Source organism: Gallus gallus, chromosome 5, assembly GCF_016699485.2.
Source record: "Gallus gallus isolate bGalGal1 chromosome 5, bGalGal1.mat.broiler.GRCg7b, whole genome shotgun sequence".
NCBI classification, from domain to species: domain Eukaryota; kingdom Metazoa; phylum Chordata; class Aves; order Galliformes; family Phasianidae; genus Gallus; species Gallus gallus.
The window spans coordinates 43,507,849-43,527,502 of record NC_052536.1 but is presented as its reverse complement, the minus strand read 5'-3'; the positions used below and the strand labels follow the sequence as shown (position 1 = coordinate 43,527,502).

General features: G+C 37.3%; 1 protein-coding gene across 5 annotated transcripts in view; it reads left to right on the top strand.

Moving 5' to 3' along the window:
- Window positions 1-19,654, top strand: part of TTC7B (tetratricopeptide repeat domain 7B) — a 120,638-nt gene that overhangs the window by 97,383 nt on the left and 3,601 nt on the right. The window contains exon 21 of one of the 5 annotated variants that reach the window (XM_040701039.2): window positions 267-800. The exons of the other annotated variants lie outside the window; for them this stretch is intronic. Within the exon in view, the coding sequence (XP_040556973.1) occupies window positions 267-299 (33 nt within the window). The 3' untranslated portion in view covers window positions 300-800. Of the gene's footprint in view, window positions 1-266; window positions 801-19,654 lie in introns of those variants that run through there. 5 annotated transcript variants of the gene reach the window in all.

Here is a 19,654-nt window from a genome sequence, read left to right as displayed (position 1 = left end):
ATTATGTTACGTAAGGCATGAGGTATTCTAACAGAATCCTGGCTGCAGGGGGCAGTGTGTTTGTGTTCATGCTTCTCTTTCAGTCCCTTCCAAAGTGTGCTTCCAATTCAGTCAGTTGAATAACGGGAACTAGTTCCTTCAAAGGGAAGTGTTGTTCAAATTCTCTTTAGTTGCTGGTGCACCTAAATTATTCCTCATACAGTTAATGTTTATATCCATATATTTATTAACTGCATTCTCTTACGCAGTTTTAATCTTGTTCTCAGGTGCAGTTTTTTTTACCATTTGTCATGAATTAAAATTTTCTCTAAGCCTGGGATTATGCCAGCTTACTATTGGACTTAAGTCTAACTCTTGCAAGATGTCAAGACTGAAGCAGCAACATCAGTATCACTTAAGTGTACTTCTCAGAGCGTGGCAGCAATGCACTTGAAGAAATGCAGCCTCCTTTCCTGTTTTTAAGGGTTGTAGAAGAAGCTCTCTGAAACAGCACAAGGCTGTGTTCCAGAGGTTTGAAATACTTCAGTTTGTGTTCTGGGTTACAAATAACTTTTTATGAAACCCACTGAAATTTAAAATGTGTTTAATGGTGAAACTGAAAAATGATGTTTCACGCTTCAACTGAATGTCACATATACTTGGTTGTCACCTGCCTGATTTTGGCCAGAAAGAATTTCTTTGAACAACTTTCTCTATTCTCCCTATCCTTTATCATCACCTCCAGATTTCTGCCTTACTGCTGCCTTCCTGCTTTTGTCACTGTTTTCCTCCCTTGTGAAAAAGGAATAAACAGACTTTTATCTCCAGTAGTCAGAGTGCTGTTGTGGAAAGTAGCCCTTACTGATGACGTCTGAGAAGTCCTGAAACAGGCCATCATTCAGTAGTGCCTGAAATGGCAATTAATATTTTGACTCACTGTCCAGGAAACAAATCTGTGTATTCTCTCTTGGGCTGAAAAATTCTTAGCTAAATGCAGCTTTTACATGAAATTGTTTTTCTGGCACCTGTATATCATTTTAATCCCAGAATTTGTTTGCAATATTGACTAATTCATCATAGCACTTGCCAGTTAATCCTATTAGTAGCTTAGCTTCTAAGAGCAGAAAACAGAAACAGAAAGGGAGAAATTACTTATCCAAAATTACTCATGTAGAAATTAGTTTTCAAAAAACATTATCTTAAAGACTGTGTTCTTCACACTGTTAAAGTTCTCTGTAATTATACATGTCAGGTCTCTTAAAGATTCTTTATGCTAACTATATGCACTTTACATCTCAATTACAAGTATATTGTTATTATTGATTTCTACCTACATTGACATCTTGCTTTTTTTTCAACCCAAAAATACTTTGCCTGAAAGAAACCAAGCAGTAGGTATGGATAACACATGCTTATGAGTCTGTGAAGGTTGTTGTGCTGCCTGAAAGAAAGCAAAACTGCAGAAAATGGTAGAGATGTGAACTCACTCAGACCCCATTTGAAGGGATTGGGAGAGTTTAAGAACAGAAGAACTGAACGGTATCACCTGAAGTATTTTTTTTTTTCCTTTGAGGAAGTACTCTGTTCTACTTTTTATAAAAGGACTTTATTTGGGAAATGTTATTAGCTAAATGCTAATGCCAAATCTTGGTGTTCATTCGTCTTCTTTTTAACTGCATCTTTACGCATGTAGTGGTTGAAGAAGAATGAGGCAAGATTTGCAAATAGAAGAAATGATTTCTCTGTGACAAAATGATAGGAACATTTGCTTGTGGACATATTCTTTTAACAGCCTTCGTAATACTCAAGGCTTCCCTTTCTATTACCACTGGTAAAAACCTATGAAACATAAATGTTGACTTTTCTACCCTGAATTACACAATACATTAGCCATCAGCAGTTATGGAAGGAAGGTGCAAAGACCACTATCTTTCTTAACACTGTTCAGTCGTCTTACATGCATATCCAATGTACACATGTATGTATGCATATATTCTGTGCTACAAACTTGCCTTCCTATTATTTTGAATACATTTTACTGTCTTTGCAGTGTAAAAGTGTGGTGCTGCCTGGCCATTGCCATGTTGTCTGTTGGTTACCATTTTATTAGCATTGCAAGCACCCTGTGATTCCATAAAATTGGCCTTTTTTTTTGTGACAGCTAGTTAGTAGATAATGATGCTTTTTTGTTGTTGACAGCCTGGTATTTTTACATGCTTGGTTTCATAGCTTTTTAGATACTTGAGCTTTAATGATGTGTGTTTGGGTTTTTTGTTGGTGGTGGTTATTTTGACGCATGCAGATACTACAAAACTACAAAAATGGCCAGTTGATTCCAAAATATTGCTTACAGTTATCTTCTCCTTGCACAGACTGTTCATGTGATGTAGCTGGGAAATGTCCATATAAAAATGCCAATCTCTGAACAACACAACTAAAAAGCCTCAGTTGGGAACTTCACAAATTAAGTTTTGGAGCTTCTTGATCTATCCTGATCACTTTCTCATGGGAAGTTTCAAGGATAGCCTAATGATCTACGTTGATGCTTCTGTAGACAAAGATGTGTCAAATATTACGGCTTAATATTATAACTTAACATATTTTTACCACGTTGTTTTACGTGGAAGGTACCTCCCCGTTTTGTTCTCCCATGAAAATTTACTTTTCATGTTTTTCTGTGGGTTCTAGAATAATTCTTACTGAAATCTTTCCAAAGTCCTTCCTTCCTTACCTTCCAAATATCTGATTACCTCAAAACTGTGGTCACTTGGGCTTTGTTGATATCCAGTGTAATCTTTGTTCTTTCTCCCATGCCTGTTGTTGGGTTACAGATGACATATAAGAGGATGGAGATGAGAGAAAAGCAACAGTTTTAAACTTGTGGAAAAGTACCAATAAGTAAGATTAATATAATAGAATGAAAATGTCCATAGTCTCTAGACCCACTAAATATGGCCAGGAGGCTTTGTGTCATTGAAATGCTAATAGCTGCTCATGATACTTAAGTTTTTTATGTTTAAACAAAGAAAGAATAAAGCAGAAATAAGTGAAAGTCTGGAAGAATTTGAAAAAGTATGCTACACCCTATTATCCTCTATAGTCTCTTGCATTCCTTCTCATGGGTACTTGATTGCACCTTTTTGCATAGATCTCAGAACTGCTGGTTTTTTTTTTTTTTTTTTTTCTGTGTAATTGCTTTTTGGTATGAGAATTGCTTTACAAAACACTTTTTAAATTAGGTCATTCTGCTGAAGTATGAGCTGGGCTAATTATGGTTATTTTGCTTCCCTGGTCATTTATGTGCTTATTGAATATATTAAAGTATTACTTTATGGCTGAAGCTGAGAACTTGCACAGCAAGAAGCTGCCTGGCACCTGGTACATGTGGCTCTCTTGCCTGTAGTCTCTAAGGACTTTCGCGTGTAGTCAACAGCTGGCAACTAATGACATAATTTCTTATCATTAATAAATACTTTTAAAGTTTTATTTGGGGAGCAATATAGAGGATATGAAATGGGCTGAAGAGAGCGACTAACCTCAATTTTAAAAAGAGAATGAAAAGAATTTTATTTTCCTTTTCCCAGGGAAGATTCTGTTGCAGAACTCTGTAGGTAAGAATTCATCACCTACAGGAAAACATTCAAGACGTTATTTGTTTTCACATGTTGTCTTTTTTTTTTTTTCCCCTCAGCATTACTTTGCATACTGGTGAAATAGAATTAAATGCTACCATCAACTGCAATCTGAATGAGAGGTGCAGCACTTTAGCCAAGTATCTGGGACTTAGCTCTTTAGTCGAGTCTCTCATTATAATATGTTACTGTGAAACTGCACAGGAGTTCGCTATAAATTTTGCTATAAATCTCTTGCAGTTCTCAGGTGCATTTCAATGGACTGATGAAATCACCTTACGCTTCTTGCTTTACATCTATCTCTGAGAGCCTTGACTTGTTTTGGCATAAGCCATAGTCAAGGCAGACTGCTCTAAAGAGAGCCAAAAGATACCTAATAAATGATGATGAATTGTTATTTCTGACTGGGAGCTGTGACTGCTTGTTTGTGAAAATGTTTATCTTATACTCATCAAGCAGAAACTGGCCCACCTTAGTACAGAGCTAGAGATCTAAAAGCAACTGTCCCTGAGGAAGATTTTTTTAATGTTTCTTTTTACCAGGGTAGACTCAAGTAGCTGCGTTGCACAGATAAGTTGTCTACTCTGGTAAAGAGTTTTCTCTGCAAATCCCCAGTCTGGAATAGCTTCTTTTTTGTCTCTTTATCTCTCCTACCCATCTCATTTTAAATTTCATTTGAAGACCTCTATTCCATTTACTGGAGTTTTGTTTCCCTACCAGTCAGTATTGTATTTAGTTCTTCTGCTCATGCTTCTACAGTTTGCACAGGGAGATGGTGGTGCCTTGTCCCTGGAGATGTTCAAGGTCAGGCTGGATGGGGCTCTGAGCAACCTGAGCTGGAGGTGTCCCTGTTCATTACAGGAAAGATGGACTAGATGACATTTAAGGGTGCCTTCCAACTCAAATGATTCTATGATTCTGTGATTTAAAGATGAGGTGAACTTTGCACCTGGGAGAGATGTATGAAGAGTGTAATATAATTTCTCCAATATTAGATTTCTTTAAATATAGAATGCATTTTCTAGTAGCTAGATTTTCTAGTAGCTAGTCAGCTAGCTCTGATTTTAGACAGAAATAAAGAATTGTCCTTTAAGTTTAGTGCCAGAATTTTTTTGTCAGGAATTTTTTATCACAGATAACCAAACTAATAGATAAAGCAAATACTTCAGTTAGCTTTAGCTCCATGGGAAAATTTGAAGCATGTTTCATCCGATTCTGGAACTGTATTTCTTTATAAGGTTTGACTAATTTGCTCCATTATTCTTCATAACAGACTATATATTTGGGATGAAGAGTAATAAACAGTATGGAGAAAGATTCAACTACTGTTGGTCAGAAAGGTGCCATCTCCGGATTTCTCAACAGGGCAAACTTTGTCCAAACTCCTTGAACTCCAGCAGCTTGGTGCCATGACCACTGCTCTGGGGAGCCTGTACCATGCTCACCACCCTCTGGTGAGGAACATATTCCTAACACCCAACCTGGCTCTCCCCCACTTTACTGAAATCAGGCGATTAGTTCCACAGCATTTTATTTTATTTTATTTTATTTTACTTTATTTTATTTTACTTTATTTTATTTTACTTTATTTTTCATCTGCAATTCATCTAAGTAACACTGTTGGGCTAGCTCACCAGTGATCAACATATACTGTGTTTTTTTCTACTTTTCCCTATCACGCCAGTGCTCGCCTTTCCTTCTTTAACATTTGTTCTAAGGGCTTGCATGTTATTTAAGAAAACTTAAGTAATCATTTTTTTTTCTGACATGCAAGTAATAAATCACTTGTTGATAGTAAAGGTGGCTCTACTACCAACTTGCCAGTTTTTTATTTCTTTTACTTATCTTCTCTTTTCTTTTCTAGGGTAGAGATAATTCAGTTCTCAAAATATCTGGATCTCATTCAGTTTTTTGTTTGCTTGTTTGTTTCTGTGTTGGCTTTAAAAGGAAAATTCCTTTCCTTCCATTTCAAAAGTCCGGATGCCTTTTTTAATCTGGTTTTCTGCTCAGCACAAGGGATCTTTTTATGCTGTTGCTATGAAGGGATGCAACATTAACATCTACACTGATATTGCAAGCCAATGTCCTGGTAAACTGGTAATGGTGCTGTTATTAAGCATGTGGGCAAGTTCAGAGAAGTAAAATTGTACATGGCTGCATTGAACAGCTGCAGATAGTTTGGCAACAAAGGTACTTGACATGGCAGATCGTAAGACAATTACTGAAATCACTTTTGTTCATTGGACTTCTTTTTTAAAATCTAAAGTCTAGATATCTTTAAAAAGTTACTGTATTTGTATTCAAAACAGCTTTGAGTGATTAACATACTAAGTTTCATCTGTATTTTTCTCTGAAGTCTGTGTAATTTATTTCCGGTCAAGAAATGTGGAAATTGAGGTTCAGAGGCTGCAACTTACCTACCTACAAATATGATATAAGCCTTCTGATTTCTAATTCTGTACATTACATTCATGAGACTCATGTTTAATTCTCGTGCTTATTCTTTCCAATGCATTTGAATTCTGAAGAAAATTATTTTCTCCTTGGGGATCTCCACTGTATCAGTTAATCTTGACAGGGCAACCTCATCAGTATTCCTGCTGAAAGGAGCCTGAAGGGATCTTCTTTGGGTTTTTCTTTGCCAAGCGCCTAGCAGAAATTTAGGAGGGTTTTTCCTTATGATATTTAAATTTATTATTTTGTCATAGGTGGACATCCTATTAAAATCTAAATGATTATTTATCAGTGAAAATGATATATATGGTATATGATGTATATATGTGTATATATATACATTTTAATAGTTACTGCCTTTGCATGCAGTTGAAGTAAAAGGGACTCCTGGCAGCCCCTTGATAGCCATTTCAGCTCACACAGAGTCAAATGAGGCCATTGCCTCATGTTCACTGCAGAACTTTTAATGGTCTTAAATAATAAATTGGTCGTTTTACATCTCATGTTTTCCAACTATCCTCCTTTCTGGAAGAATTGGTGAATGTTGTCTTAGATTTGCTCAGTGAATGCAATATTCCCCAAATCATTGCAGCTGAGGTGGCTGATGAAAGCAATGGGCTTGGATAGTAGACTCAGAATTATCTGTAACATGGGCACTTTGATTCATATTTTATCTGGTTTTGAGAGTTCAGCTGAACTTGGCATCATGCTATTGTAAACGCTACTTTCATAGATCTTTTGTTTCTTATCTTACTTTATTTTTTTGGTGGAAAGTTCAAAATTCAAGAAAAACCAACTTCAAGCAGCACTAAACCTGAAGGCTCTCGAGGCCTGAAGGAAAAAGAATTGCTGCTTTCATTATTATGGGTTGCTAGTTTTTCTCAGATGCTCTGCTCAGGTCTGTGCTTTCATGCACTCTCCTGTCTTTCAAATCAGATTCCTGCCTGTGTTTGAACAAAGAAGAGCTAAGCTTTGTTTTGACCTTTGGGAAAAGCTGGAAGATAGTATGGCCCCTAATGGGAACTTTTGAACACATATATAACTTTTGCATATTTTCTTATGAGTGGAATTCAAAGAACTAATATTATAAATATCCCTTGGGAATTTTGTTTGTTCATGTATTTGCCATTATATTACCATTATAGTCTTGAGTAAGACTTTTCAGGCCAGCTTTTTCCTGTGAAAGTGTAGTATCCTATGTTAGCTTGGTAAGACATAACAAACCATAACTCTGCTTCCACTCTGTGATTAATGGGAGATAATCTAGACAGAGAAGTTCTAAAGTTTCTCAAAATGGTTTGTAAATACTTATCATTGTCCAGATTCCAAGATTGAATATAGTTTTGTACATGTATTGTTTTAAAATGCAGTCATCGGTGACTCTGGAAACTAAAAATGCTCTCTACATAATATCTTATGACTTTTTTTTGCTCATCTCTGACCTAAGCAGTTTTGACTGTATTTGACTTTTTCAGACAAATTTGAGAAACCCTACATTACAGTAGATGCTTGTGTGATGCTTTAAGGAAGTTGCATTTCAAGGAATAGCCCTCATGTTACTTTTTAAAGTTGCTTTTTTAAAAATATCCTTTCCTTACTAAGAACTGGTTTAAAGCAAAAGGAAGTAGATTTATTAGCAAAACGTCAATATGTTAAAATGAAATGCTTTTACTCAAGAGCCACACATCTTCACATAAAGCATTTGACCTGGAAGAAGTCTTCAGCCTTGCAGTACTGATGGCTGAATAGAACAAAAGAAGCAAAGCAATTAATTAACAAAGAACCTACTTGGCAGAGGTAGGAAAGCACAGACATTGTCCACACTGGTGAAAGCTAAGCACTGCAAGGGGAGACTGCTACTGAAGGCATTAAAGCAACATTGCATTGTCTAGTGGGCTCGTTAAGATACAAGCATTTCAAATGCTTTGAAATGTTCTCACTTAGTACAGAGAAAAATCCCTAAGCTTTTAAATGCTTCTTTATTACCCTGGGAACTAACTTCATAAGAAGTTAGTTTTATGTTTCTTATAGGATGTGTCTGAAATAAACATTCCAGGTCAGTGTTTCTCCGGGTAGTATTTCATTGATCCATGGTGCTGGAGAAATGATTTGCTCAGTGCAGTCTCAGCCACTACTGATACTATTCACTCCACACACCTTCAACTTGCTGTTTGCTGATATCCTTAGCAAGTTGGGTTGACCAAATCATTATTTGTATATGTGCTTGTCAGCATTCCCTTCATAACTTTTAAATTCTTGAGCCAATTTCATCTGAATAGAAGAGGTGATGATCTGAACTAATAGTAATAAGAATAACATTTAGTTTACTGCAAGTTTTGTGAAAATGGAGGTGAAAGGAAAGATTACTGGGGTAAATTCCCTGCTGCAGGAATCTAAAACAACATCCTTAGAAAACCAAACCAGGCTTCATAATGGTCAGTGTTCATGGAGCTAGTTGTTAAAAGTTAACTTGTTAAAATTATTTAAGAACATAAAATAATTTATTATATGGGTTAGCTGAATAGCTTGGCATCATAGCTTATTTAGACAAAATCATGCATTATGAGTGCTTAAAAAAAAAATACAACAACAAACAACAAAAAAAACAACCAATGTGTGCATTCATTATGGCTTCTGTAGAACACGCAGTGTGAAAATAGTTTCAGAGCTCTAAATCCATGCAGACAACAGTTGTGTTAAGGGGCACTTTGGAAAACTACTTGCCTTATGGCCTGGGAGATCTGACCTACTTAAAAAGCAATTGCTTTTGCCTTGGTTTCCAAATTAAACTTTCTCTGCTGGACAGGGGAGTTTGCTACCTTAGAATAAGTAATTGGAAACAAAGATGTGGTTTTCCAAGTACCTACTCTCGCTGAAAAACAAAGCCCTTTATTCTAAATGGGAAGCAAGTATTGCTTTAGAACAGATGTTATCGAGCAGTTACAAATGTTCAAAAGATGAGCAGGCAAGCCCCTATTAGCTGCAGATTCATTTCAGTTTCCAGTTTTTTCATGCTCTGTGCAACAACTTGTCCTGACAGCTGATGATAGCTTCTCTGGGATTCTATCTAGATTTTAATGTATGACCATTTGAAAAAGTCATAGCCACAGTGGTACTGGAACAGATGGTATTATGAGGGTCACAGACCCGAAGACTTACCAGAGGGCTATGAAATGCTATGACACTGATGCAGTCTGTGATGATGCTTTGTCATGTTAATTGAACGCCTTGCCAGAATTGGGTAGGTTACAGCTGTCAGAAATAACTGTTCTTGATGTAAAGTCTAAAACAGTATGATACACTGTCAGATCTATTAAAGTAATTGATGCATCAAACGAAATTTCCTTTAAAACTGTGATATGATCTCTGTTGAACATAAATGATGTAGCTTTAGCCTAGGCATCCAAAGTCATCTCATAAAATTGTAGGAAGATCTATTAGTAGGTGCAGTCTTTCTGTTGTGCGTATTACATTTGATTTAATACAACATTTACATCTAAATATTTTTTGCCTAAGATAGAATCTCTTCATGTTAACCACAGTAGCTGATAGGAAGGGTTTTTATCTCCCTGCACTCAGTGGTTGCTTTAAGTTCCAGCATTCTCATGTGCCCCACTAAAACCACACTGCTGCTGTCATTCTTATCTTTGAAAGTGGAAGCTGCCACTCTGCATTTCAGCTCTTTTCTCCATGAACATCAGCTTCCCAGTTTGCTTATTCTGATGGAATCATAGCCTTGTGTGGGATGGCCTTTTCTGTCATTCTTGTGTTCTTCCTGCCAGCTGTGCTCCAGTGAACTAGAAAAGTGGCTCAAATGGCCAAAATTCTGACACTTCTGGAATCAGGAATCAAATCTGGTTCAGTAGCCTGTCTGCTGGTACTGGCAAACCAAAGGGAAGGGCTGAAGGAGAAACGGCATTCAGAATCACACTCATTTTCTCTGCAGATTTCGGCCTTGTGCTTTCACTTATTATTCAGTTTAGAAAATGGATTCAGAGCTGTGAACTAACAGCAGCATATGATTTGAAGTGCTGTGTCAATCAGTGCAGTGATGGAAAACCATTTATAAAAAGTCCAGAATCACATTAAGCTCATTTTGTCTCAGTCTTTAACGGGAATGTGGTATTTATCATGGACGACAAAAGCAAACCTAGTAATACGGAAATGGTGGTAAGCACTTGCTGGTGGAGGAGTATGGAGGAGCCAGCCAGAGTTCTGGCAGAACTTGTATGTGAAATAATGTAGGGTGTCCAGTATGAGTTAATGAAACTTAAGCTACAAAAAGATTGTAGGACGGTCAATGTAATACCTATACCGGGGAAGGGCAGTTACAGGGGAAAGGTCTCAGTTTGATGAAAAGTGAGACCTGGAGAACCTTCAGACCTTGGATAACAGAAATATTATGTCACTCACAAATACAAAATGCAAGAGCAAGGCTGGAGCCTCTGCCTATAGGGCTGGGACTGTTGGCTCATCTGAGCTGTTGATGAGTTGGCAAAGCCACCACAAAGACATCATATTCTCTGCTCTCACCATGAGTTCTGTGTGGCTATAGGTTTTTCCTTCCATTAGGGAAGGTGATGTTTGTGCTCCGCAGGTTACCTCATGACCCCCAAACATGCAGTAAAAACAATAACAAAAAAAAGGAAAAAAAAAAAAAAAACAGTAGAAGTACCTGAGACTGACCAATAGTGCAAGTGTACCAGCAGTGTGAGCTGAAGTGTGGATTTCAGTGGGGATTCCTCCCAGGCTAGCCCTATCCTTTTGTAAGAAGTGACATGGCTGGATGAAAAAGTGGGTCTGTAGCTTTGTATCACACTTGTTCTGATCCACAATGAGCATTTAGGTGATTGAATTGCAGCTGTGGAAGATCTCTGAAGCATTTCCTGAGAGGTGTGGCAACAAGATTAAACTGAAAATATTTTGTTAGCAAGTTCTATGTAAACAATGAACAATGATCCACAAAAAGACAGATGTGAGAAAATCGGATCGATTTACATGCACTGCAAAGATTAAAGGTAGGTCACGTTAAAGTGTATTTACCTTGTTTGCCTCCAAGCCAGAATTAGAAAAAGCAAAGTTGCTGAAATGTGCTGCTATTTTAAACCTTCTTGTTTTACTGTTTTTTTTTCTCTCTGAGATTTCTCTCTAAAAACTACCCAAAGTTTTTTTCCTAGCTTTTCAGAAGATAATGTCTTAAAGTATACGCAGTTTTTTGAGGTTTTATGAATGGTCGCTATGCAAAGAGGTGCTTTACTTTTTTTCTTAGTGTTAAAGACCCACTGTTAGCCAGTGATTGCAGTTTGGCTCCTATGATCCCTGCCTGATGGTCACAGATGAGAGGGTGTATGGCTTTTGTTGGTACTGAAACAGCCATCCCTTATAGATGGATCTGCTGGTAGCTGTTCTGTCAGACTGACTGTTTGGTGGTTTACCACCTACAACTGCTGTCTTTTATTGAACAATCTGAGGACGAGAAAGTGAGTGCATGCCCTCAGATGCTGGAAGCCTCTTTGCAAAACGCCAGTCTCTCTTCATTGCAGTGCATTGGCCTGAGGAGCAGATGGCAGCTCAGCATCTGCTTTGGTGTGGGCAAATGGCTGTTGCCTGGGGATGTTGTTGGAGCGCTCACAGTCTCTCTTCCTAGGCCAAAGTGCAAAACTCTTCCCAGTGGTTCTTGGCTTGGTAAAGAGCTCTGCTTCATTAAAATTAACCTTTTGTTCTTAGGGATGATTGCAATACCAGTCTAGTATGTGCTGCTATGGTGTCATAACACTTCTGAAACAATGACTGTAGCCATAGACTTAGCTACAACAAACGCCCATACGTATGCAACAGTCTGGCTAAGGGTAAGAGAAAAAAATGTCAATGTTGCATTTAAATCTTTACATTTCTATTCGTATTTTATTTTAATAATAAAAGGACTGGTCACCTTTTATACTGCAGTTCTGACTCAATAGTTAATACAGTATTTGTCAGAATATTTGAGATAATTGTTTATGCATAAAAGCAGAAATACTCTGGAAAAGCTTCATGCACTTCTGATGAATTTTCCATAGTCCCAAAGCTCAGATTAGTGTTGGTATCTGTAGTATTAAGTGAATACGGAAATAGCCTTGAAAATAGTTATATTGTAGGTAATGATTTCCAAAGTTATTGTTTTGGAGTATTCTAACAGTTCTCCTAATTATAAATTTTAAGCACTGAACCTCGTATTGGATTTACAGCTGTTTGGGTTTTTTTCTTTGACACACCAAGTGTTCCCCAGACTTTAGATTGAGTATTTTTTTCATTAGAAAATGTGTTCCGTTTTTCTAATTGCTATTTACTCAAGCCACATACCACCTGTAGGTTCATTGTGATTTTATAGAAAACCTTTCATTAATGAAGAAGAGCAGTATAGCTTCTAAAATGTCAGTTTGCTATTTCTTAGTGTTTCTTCTTTAATGGTATCAGTGGTTGACCAGTGTCAAGAAATACATGTTGTTCTGTCCATGATTCGTAATTTTGCATGGGTCACAAGTTTTCAAAAGTAGGAATGTCAGATGTAGTAAAGTAAAATCTGGTCTTTAGACAGTGGAGTAAGGAAACTGAGTTTACAGTATCCACAGGTTCTTTAAAATATCAAGCTTTTGCTCAAGTCTTTGAATATGGACTCAGCAAGCTGATTCTCAGACTCCTCCCTTCCATAATCCCGGTCTGGGCTTTTTTTCCAACCTGTTCTGCATTTGTATCATTTTTGGAGGATTTGTTTGTTTGCTTTTCCTCTTTCAGCAGTTGAAAACACTTCTAACTTAGCTCTGTGTCTTGAGTAACAGAACTTCACCCTGTTTCTCACCCTGTGACTCGGAAGTTGGAAAATAATGGTATCGGTAGGAAGTGGCACCTGGGAGGCTCTGTAGGTAGTGTGATGATGCAGTAGTGAATCCAGCGTTGCTTTTGAAACCAGGCAATGTCATGATACAACCACAGATTCTGCTGATAAAATGTTAGGATTCCAGTAGCGAATTATAGCATAACGAGGTCATGCACTTGTATCTATAAAATGTCTGAGGGGGAGAAAAGGGATGAGCATATAAGTGACATCCAAGAATATACTGAGTGCATGAGGAAGGTGGGGAGGTGCTGATATCACAGCTGGGAGGAAATGTAAAACATTTGGCACCAGAAGGCAAATGCTCCAAATTCAGAACAGACCACAGTCTGAAGACAGAGGCTGTACGTCGTTGTTCCCTGATCAGCAGGGTGGTACAGCACTGCTTGAGCCATGACAGTCTGATGGCTGGAAGGAGAACTGTTGTGTTTTCATTGTGCGTAGACAAAGCGTATTAAGTAAGAGCTTCAGTGTGATATTCAAATGGAGGTAAAGCATTATATTACCTCTGAAGCTATGAGCTTTCCAGTCTACCGGTTAGGTGTCTTACTTCCAGTGCACTTGCTGGTGTCAAACGAGTCAAACCATACAGAACTCATCATATAGTGTAGTGATGCTGCATTTTTATAAGCAGATATGAAGTCCAAATAAATTGTAAATCAAAGCTATGGCAGCCAATTGCATAATTATGTTATTTTATGGGAAAAAAATGTCCCCTGAGAACTTCGTCTCAGTAGGCGACTGCGATCAGCAACTTAAACAAAGCCAAACAAACTTCCCATTTTGAAACTGTGTTATCGGCCGTGCACAGTAACGAACTAAAAGGCAAACACGCTCCTGCTAGAAGGGGTCAGTCATTTTCGAGGGGTTATAAATACACAGATGCACCAACAACCACGCATGTTCATTATTTCATGCTGGCAATGTGGAGTTCAATGAGTAACAAAGCCCAAGTTGTTGTTTCACGATTCTGTTGCCAAGCAGTAGGTTTTCTCCTAGCAACAAGTGTTTTGCAGCAGGGGAAGCAATTGGATCCCTGAGGGGGTATGTTGGGATTGGGGGCAGGGTAAAACATAACAGACTGGGGCTTGGGAGCTTTAGTGGTGACACCAAATACACAGCTAAATTCCTGGGTGTGCTGCTGACTGAATAAGGCAAGTGAGAGCGGCAGGAAGGAACGTGAAAAAAGGCAATATTTCAGCATAGGCAATGAGCAAAAATGTTGGCTGCAGGCACAGATTCGCATTTGTTCATCAGTTGCTTTGCTCTAGTGAATGATCAGCTGTAGTGCTATCAGCTGCCTGTCCTCATAAAAAAAAAAAAAAAAAACATACAGAGCTACAAAAATGTTCTTTTTTCTGCATATTTCATTTTAATTCTTCAAACAAATTCCATTTTTTATCTCATTTCAAAGAGTTTCATATTCTACATTGTGGAAAGAAATGACTTGTACATTGCATTTTCTTTTTCAGTTCAAAAAGTTTATGTATTTAATTTAAAGAGAGTGATCATTGCTTGTGTTGATCGGTCCTGTTGTTTTTAAACCTCACAATACGGATGCCCTTCAGAATCCCTACATTAAAATGTATCCATATCTGTCACAGCAGACATAGAGCTATGCTTATTTCTGATGGAATGGCTCATTTCAAACTGATGTGCAATGCCAGAGTGTTTTTGTACTTGCAGAAAATAGCTACTTACAGTGACTAAACATGTAACTGTTCCTGGTACGCTCCTTCCAAAGAAGGAATTAATACACAATTTTGTGAGTGAAGTAACACTTCCAGTAGATGGACATGTTACAGTACAAATTCATCAGCTAAAAGGAAAACAGGAGAGTGTAGCATATAAATAATGTGCTATTTCACTCTACATGATTGTGAAGTACATGGAATGAAAAAGACACATGGAATAAAAAAAGCAGCATTTATATTGATCATAGAATGTACTTAAATGTGTATTTTTAATCATAGAAGATGGGAAACATCACCTACAGAATTTTACTTCTTTGTCCACGTATTATGAAAATAACTCTTAGTTTTCTCCCACCAACACTTCTGTTTCATTATTATAGCACAACACTGTCAAGTCTCTGGTAAACTTTAGTTTGATAGATTTGTTTGAAAATAGCAACCACCTTAACACATGCGAAATAGGCTGAAAAAGCAGTGTGCAAGGAGGGGCAGTTTTGTGATGCTAAATTTACAGTGCATATGGATATGCTATGCATGCACTGCATATTAAGCTTTAACTGTTTATGGTCGTAATTCTTCATTTTCAAGTTTTTAAATAAGATTGCATGTTTCCATCATGTCTTTTTGTATGACAATGAATTCTCACACTGGGACTTTTAGAAGAAGTTTATATAAGGAAAAAGAACTGGGAAACTTACTGGGGATGTGGTAATTTCTCTAAGTCTTTCATAATAACTTTTAAAATCATTATTTCCAACATGAGTATAGCTCTGTATCTGATTATACATTTGCAGCTTTTAGCTTACTGGGCTTCTGCGGGTCATCAGTGAGCTGGGCAAATGGTATTTTCACTGTTCTTCTGTCTCTCCCCTCATTAAAAGCAAAATTGGTCCACTTCAGCTTTCATATTCTCATAAAGTTCTGTTACTGTTTTTGCAAGAGAAAATTTCAGCTCTGAGAAATATTTATAGGTAAAAAGGGGCCAAATTTAGAAGGTCTTTACAGAACTGTTGTAGTACATCAACCTAGGTAAAAATATAGTATGAAAATTTTATCTGGTAGAACTGAAATTTCCATATTTGAGGTCTCTTGCAGCTCAACAGGCTGCAAATCTTCAGCAGAACTGATGCTTTTTTGGGTGTTAAGTGGCTACATTTCTTCTTCTGGTACTCTCCATTTCTCCCACTTATCAATTTCTTCCTCTGCAGAGTTATGAGAGTTCAGTGCTGAGAGTTTAGCATCATTTCTCAAGAAGGCAAAATTGCAAATGGACGTATGGTCCAAGATTCCATCTTTTCTTTTTTTTTTTTTCAGCTTTTAAAAAATATATATATGACTTTTGAGAACATCTGCTGCTTACAGTCTGTGTTTTTCTCAAAGAAAATGAAATTATTCCTCTCAATCTCCAATGGACAGAGGAAGATATCTCAAGTGGTTCCTCTGTTGAGTTTGGGAACTGTTTATTTCCCAGGTTAGTGGACAAGTAGTGAGATGATTCCACCTCAAGAAAACCTCCTTCTCACTTGAGCATATTTTTAGTCACATAGAAAAAACTGCAGTGATCTTTATAGTGTTGGGTTTTTTGTCTGTTTTTGTTACTTTTGGTAGTTATTTTAACTGATACCTTTGGCATGATAAAGCTCTGGTTTGCTGAGGCATACAATGAGTGATAATTACAGCTATTATTTTTTAAAAGTTAGTTTCATAGAAAAAAAATTACAGGCTTTCGTTTCCCCAAAAGCATATAAAAAGAAGTGACCTTCCCAGACTCATCTAAATAGCTAGTTCTAATAATGTTTTCAAATTCAGAAATTAGTTATTTAAGTGGTTTTCCATTTCTGTTCTGTGTTTATTTTTCTAGATGCGTGATTTCCATTGACTGTTTGGTTAATCATTATGACAGGTTAATTTGCAAAAGAGAAAAAGCCCATTTGCTGAAAAGAAGGTTCCCTGCAGTGAGGACTACACTACATGCTTATTTAAGCTTTATGCAATTGCTTATTGTATCATGTTGTTCAGACTAAGTGATATTTTGTGAATAATAATGGTACATGTGCTAACTGGAGGTTTTACATGGAGACTGTGTCAAGCTGCATTGGGAAATTAGAATTAATTTGAATGTTTTTCTTTTTAAAAATACTTAGATTTAGCTAATGAAAAATAACTTTACGACATTGCAAAATGAAAGGGTGAAAAGGACTAAACAGAACATGATTTTGGCACGTCAAAATATAATTGTGGCTTATTACAGTGTGTACTGAATTTTGTGATTGGCTTTCTACTGCTATCAGCGTAGCCCAAATTTTGAAGCTGTCTTGTTTGTGCAGGGTCCAGATGGGTACATAATGTCTTACTGAATGTTAACAAGGTGGACTGAAGATTTAGTCCTATTGAAGTCAATGCTTACTTAAACATCTTGTCCTAGGTGCATTTGAAAATTTCATCGTGCATCCTTCTGTGCCCAAAAGACAATATTTTGTCATTTCATTTTTCTTTCAGAAGTAAGTTGGGTATTTTACCATAATTTTGCCTTTTAATCTCTGTATTCATTAATTGGATATTTCTCTGCACTTGCTTCTTCAGTGTAACCCAAGAAATTAAGAGAGTCCTTCAAACAACAGAAGCATCAAGGCATGACATTATATAAGCATGCCATTATTGTCTCACATTCCACTAATGACCAGAAGGAATGTGGGTATTCAGTTGATGGAAAACCTGATATTGGACCGGGAATAGTGGGGGCTCGCGGTCATCTTTCGAACCATCAGAGCATGCAAGCCCTTTCCATAGGCTCAGCCTCAAACATGAATTGTTTTACACTCTGCTGCTACAAGCAGAAGGCTGTTGCAAAAACTCCCTGCTGCAATTGCCAGGAATGCTCACACCTTTTTTTGGTAATCTTACTCACAGCCAATTTCTACACATTTATTCTTCTGCCAACATTATTCTCTAACTAAAATAGTTTTTCTCTATTCTGTTCTACTGTGTTTATAACAAGTAACTTCATCTCAGTTTTTGATTGCTAGGTTAAACAAACCAAGTCTGCCAGTCTTCTCTTGTAAATTAAGACTTTTACTGATCATCCCAATAGTCATTTTTCTGTGCTTTTCTAGTTTGAATGATGTCTGTTGAACAGGAACAACACAAAGTGCCAGAGGATGTCTTCCTGTCATTGTGTACAGCTTTCTATCCAGTGGGAACCTCTCCTAATGTCACCTGTGTTTCCCTCTTCCACACTGACACCTTTTCACGCTATCAAGCTATGGTTGCCAGATCTATCCAAGGCATTCTCCCAAGCTGCCCTGTTATTTTCCACTTGCTGTTAATGACTTCCACTGTATTTTTGTTACTCCAGTTCTCATGATCAGCCTGTTGTTTCTGTGTTGTATCTTTTTAGCTTTTTCATCACTCTTGTAATTCTTGTGATGTCATTAATTAGAACGTTAAACAAGATTAGTCCTCAGATGCTATCCAAAACACAGAAGATATAATCCCTGTTCCATAATATATGCAAGTATAAATGAAGATTATTCATCCAAATGTTTTGGATGGAACATTACAATATTTTTGTGTATTCAGACTCAATAGCTGTTTTTAATGACTGTTTGTGCAGGTACCTAGGAGATATTGAGTAAAAACAAATGACTTATGTTTTGACAACAGTGCTAAGGGCCTTCGGTGAGGGTTGGGCTCTATTTGCTTGAGCATTATGAGAACAGATGTTCTTGAGAAATGAGCAAAGAATAGCAGTTCTTCATGTGGGGCAATGTGCAGTGAGGTATAAAGATGCTGAGAGAGGGAACAAGCACGTGTGAAATTAAATAAACAGAGGGTGTCTGTAGATCGAATGAGGAAAGATCTGCAGGATCTTGAAAATAACCTGTGGCAGGGTAGAAAAATTTGAACCTCTTTTTCTCCGTTTTTGTTAATTCCTGGCGGATTTTTTTCTGTTTTGGTGGGAAGCTTGTGTAGAACCTTGTTTTCCATTGACTAAAGTATTTCCCTATCATGGGCAGCACACAATAATATTTTTTTTTCGGAACTCAGGCCTTGTATGCTCTTGAAATTGGACTGTCCTTCTTACTCCTGTCTCTGAACCCCAGCAATGGCCTGGGAGTGATAAAGGGCCATTGGCCTCTCCTAATGCAGACAGAATCTGAAATCCTTGAATTTCTGAGAACAATTGGTTCTCAGAACAATTTGTAGTGACCAGTGCAAATAGCAATGAATTACAGAAACAGACATGAAACACTACTTTGTGTGCAATGGAGGCACACCAAACAAAAAATGTTCAAAGATTCCCTTTACTTTGTCTATGCAATTTCTGATGAAAATTTTTGAGTTACAAAATCAACCTCTGCGTGTAGAATGGGCTAAAAGAGAAATATAGGAAAGGGTTCTTTTTTTTTTTTGCCAAAAACAGCCACTAAAATTGTCAGAAAACATACAAAAAATCCAGCAAACCAAACATAGGGAAATGTTACAAATAAAATCTGTACTGAGCTGCAAATTGAAGGAACCCACTCAAAGTGGAGGCTTTTATAACAGTATGCTAAAAGCAAATGTCATAAATTTATCACTTTCATGTGAAAGAGATGCAATGGGATGCTTTGTCTTAGCAGAATGCCAACAGTTGCATTAAACACCTGTCAAGTGCTGTAACATTTTAAAATGTACAGAGAACAAATAGGTTGGGCAAATCTGTGTAACTCTTGAGGAATTTACTGTCTTCTTTCAGTATCTGTGGAATAGGTGCTTTTCCTACTAATGTTTCTTATTATTTACCAGTGATTATATAACAGTTTCTCTAATTGATCCAGGTTCCAGAATCGCTGTGGGATCTATCTACTAAAGTGTGTGTGTGTGTGATTTTAAAGTACCATGCCAGGTCTGCAGGTGTGAGCCATGTGTCACTGAGGTACCCCTTGGAGTTTATGCAGAGCTGAGTTGTTTCTCAAGCTCATCTCATTAAGTCATTAAGTGAGAGATCTAGCATTACTCTGCAGCTGAATGTTGTCTGT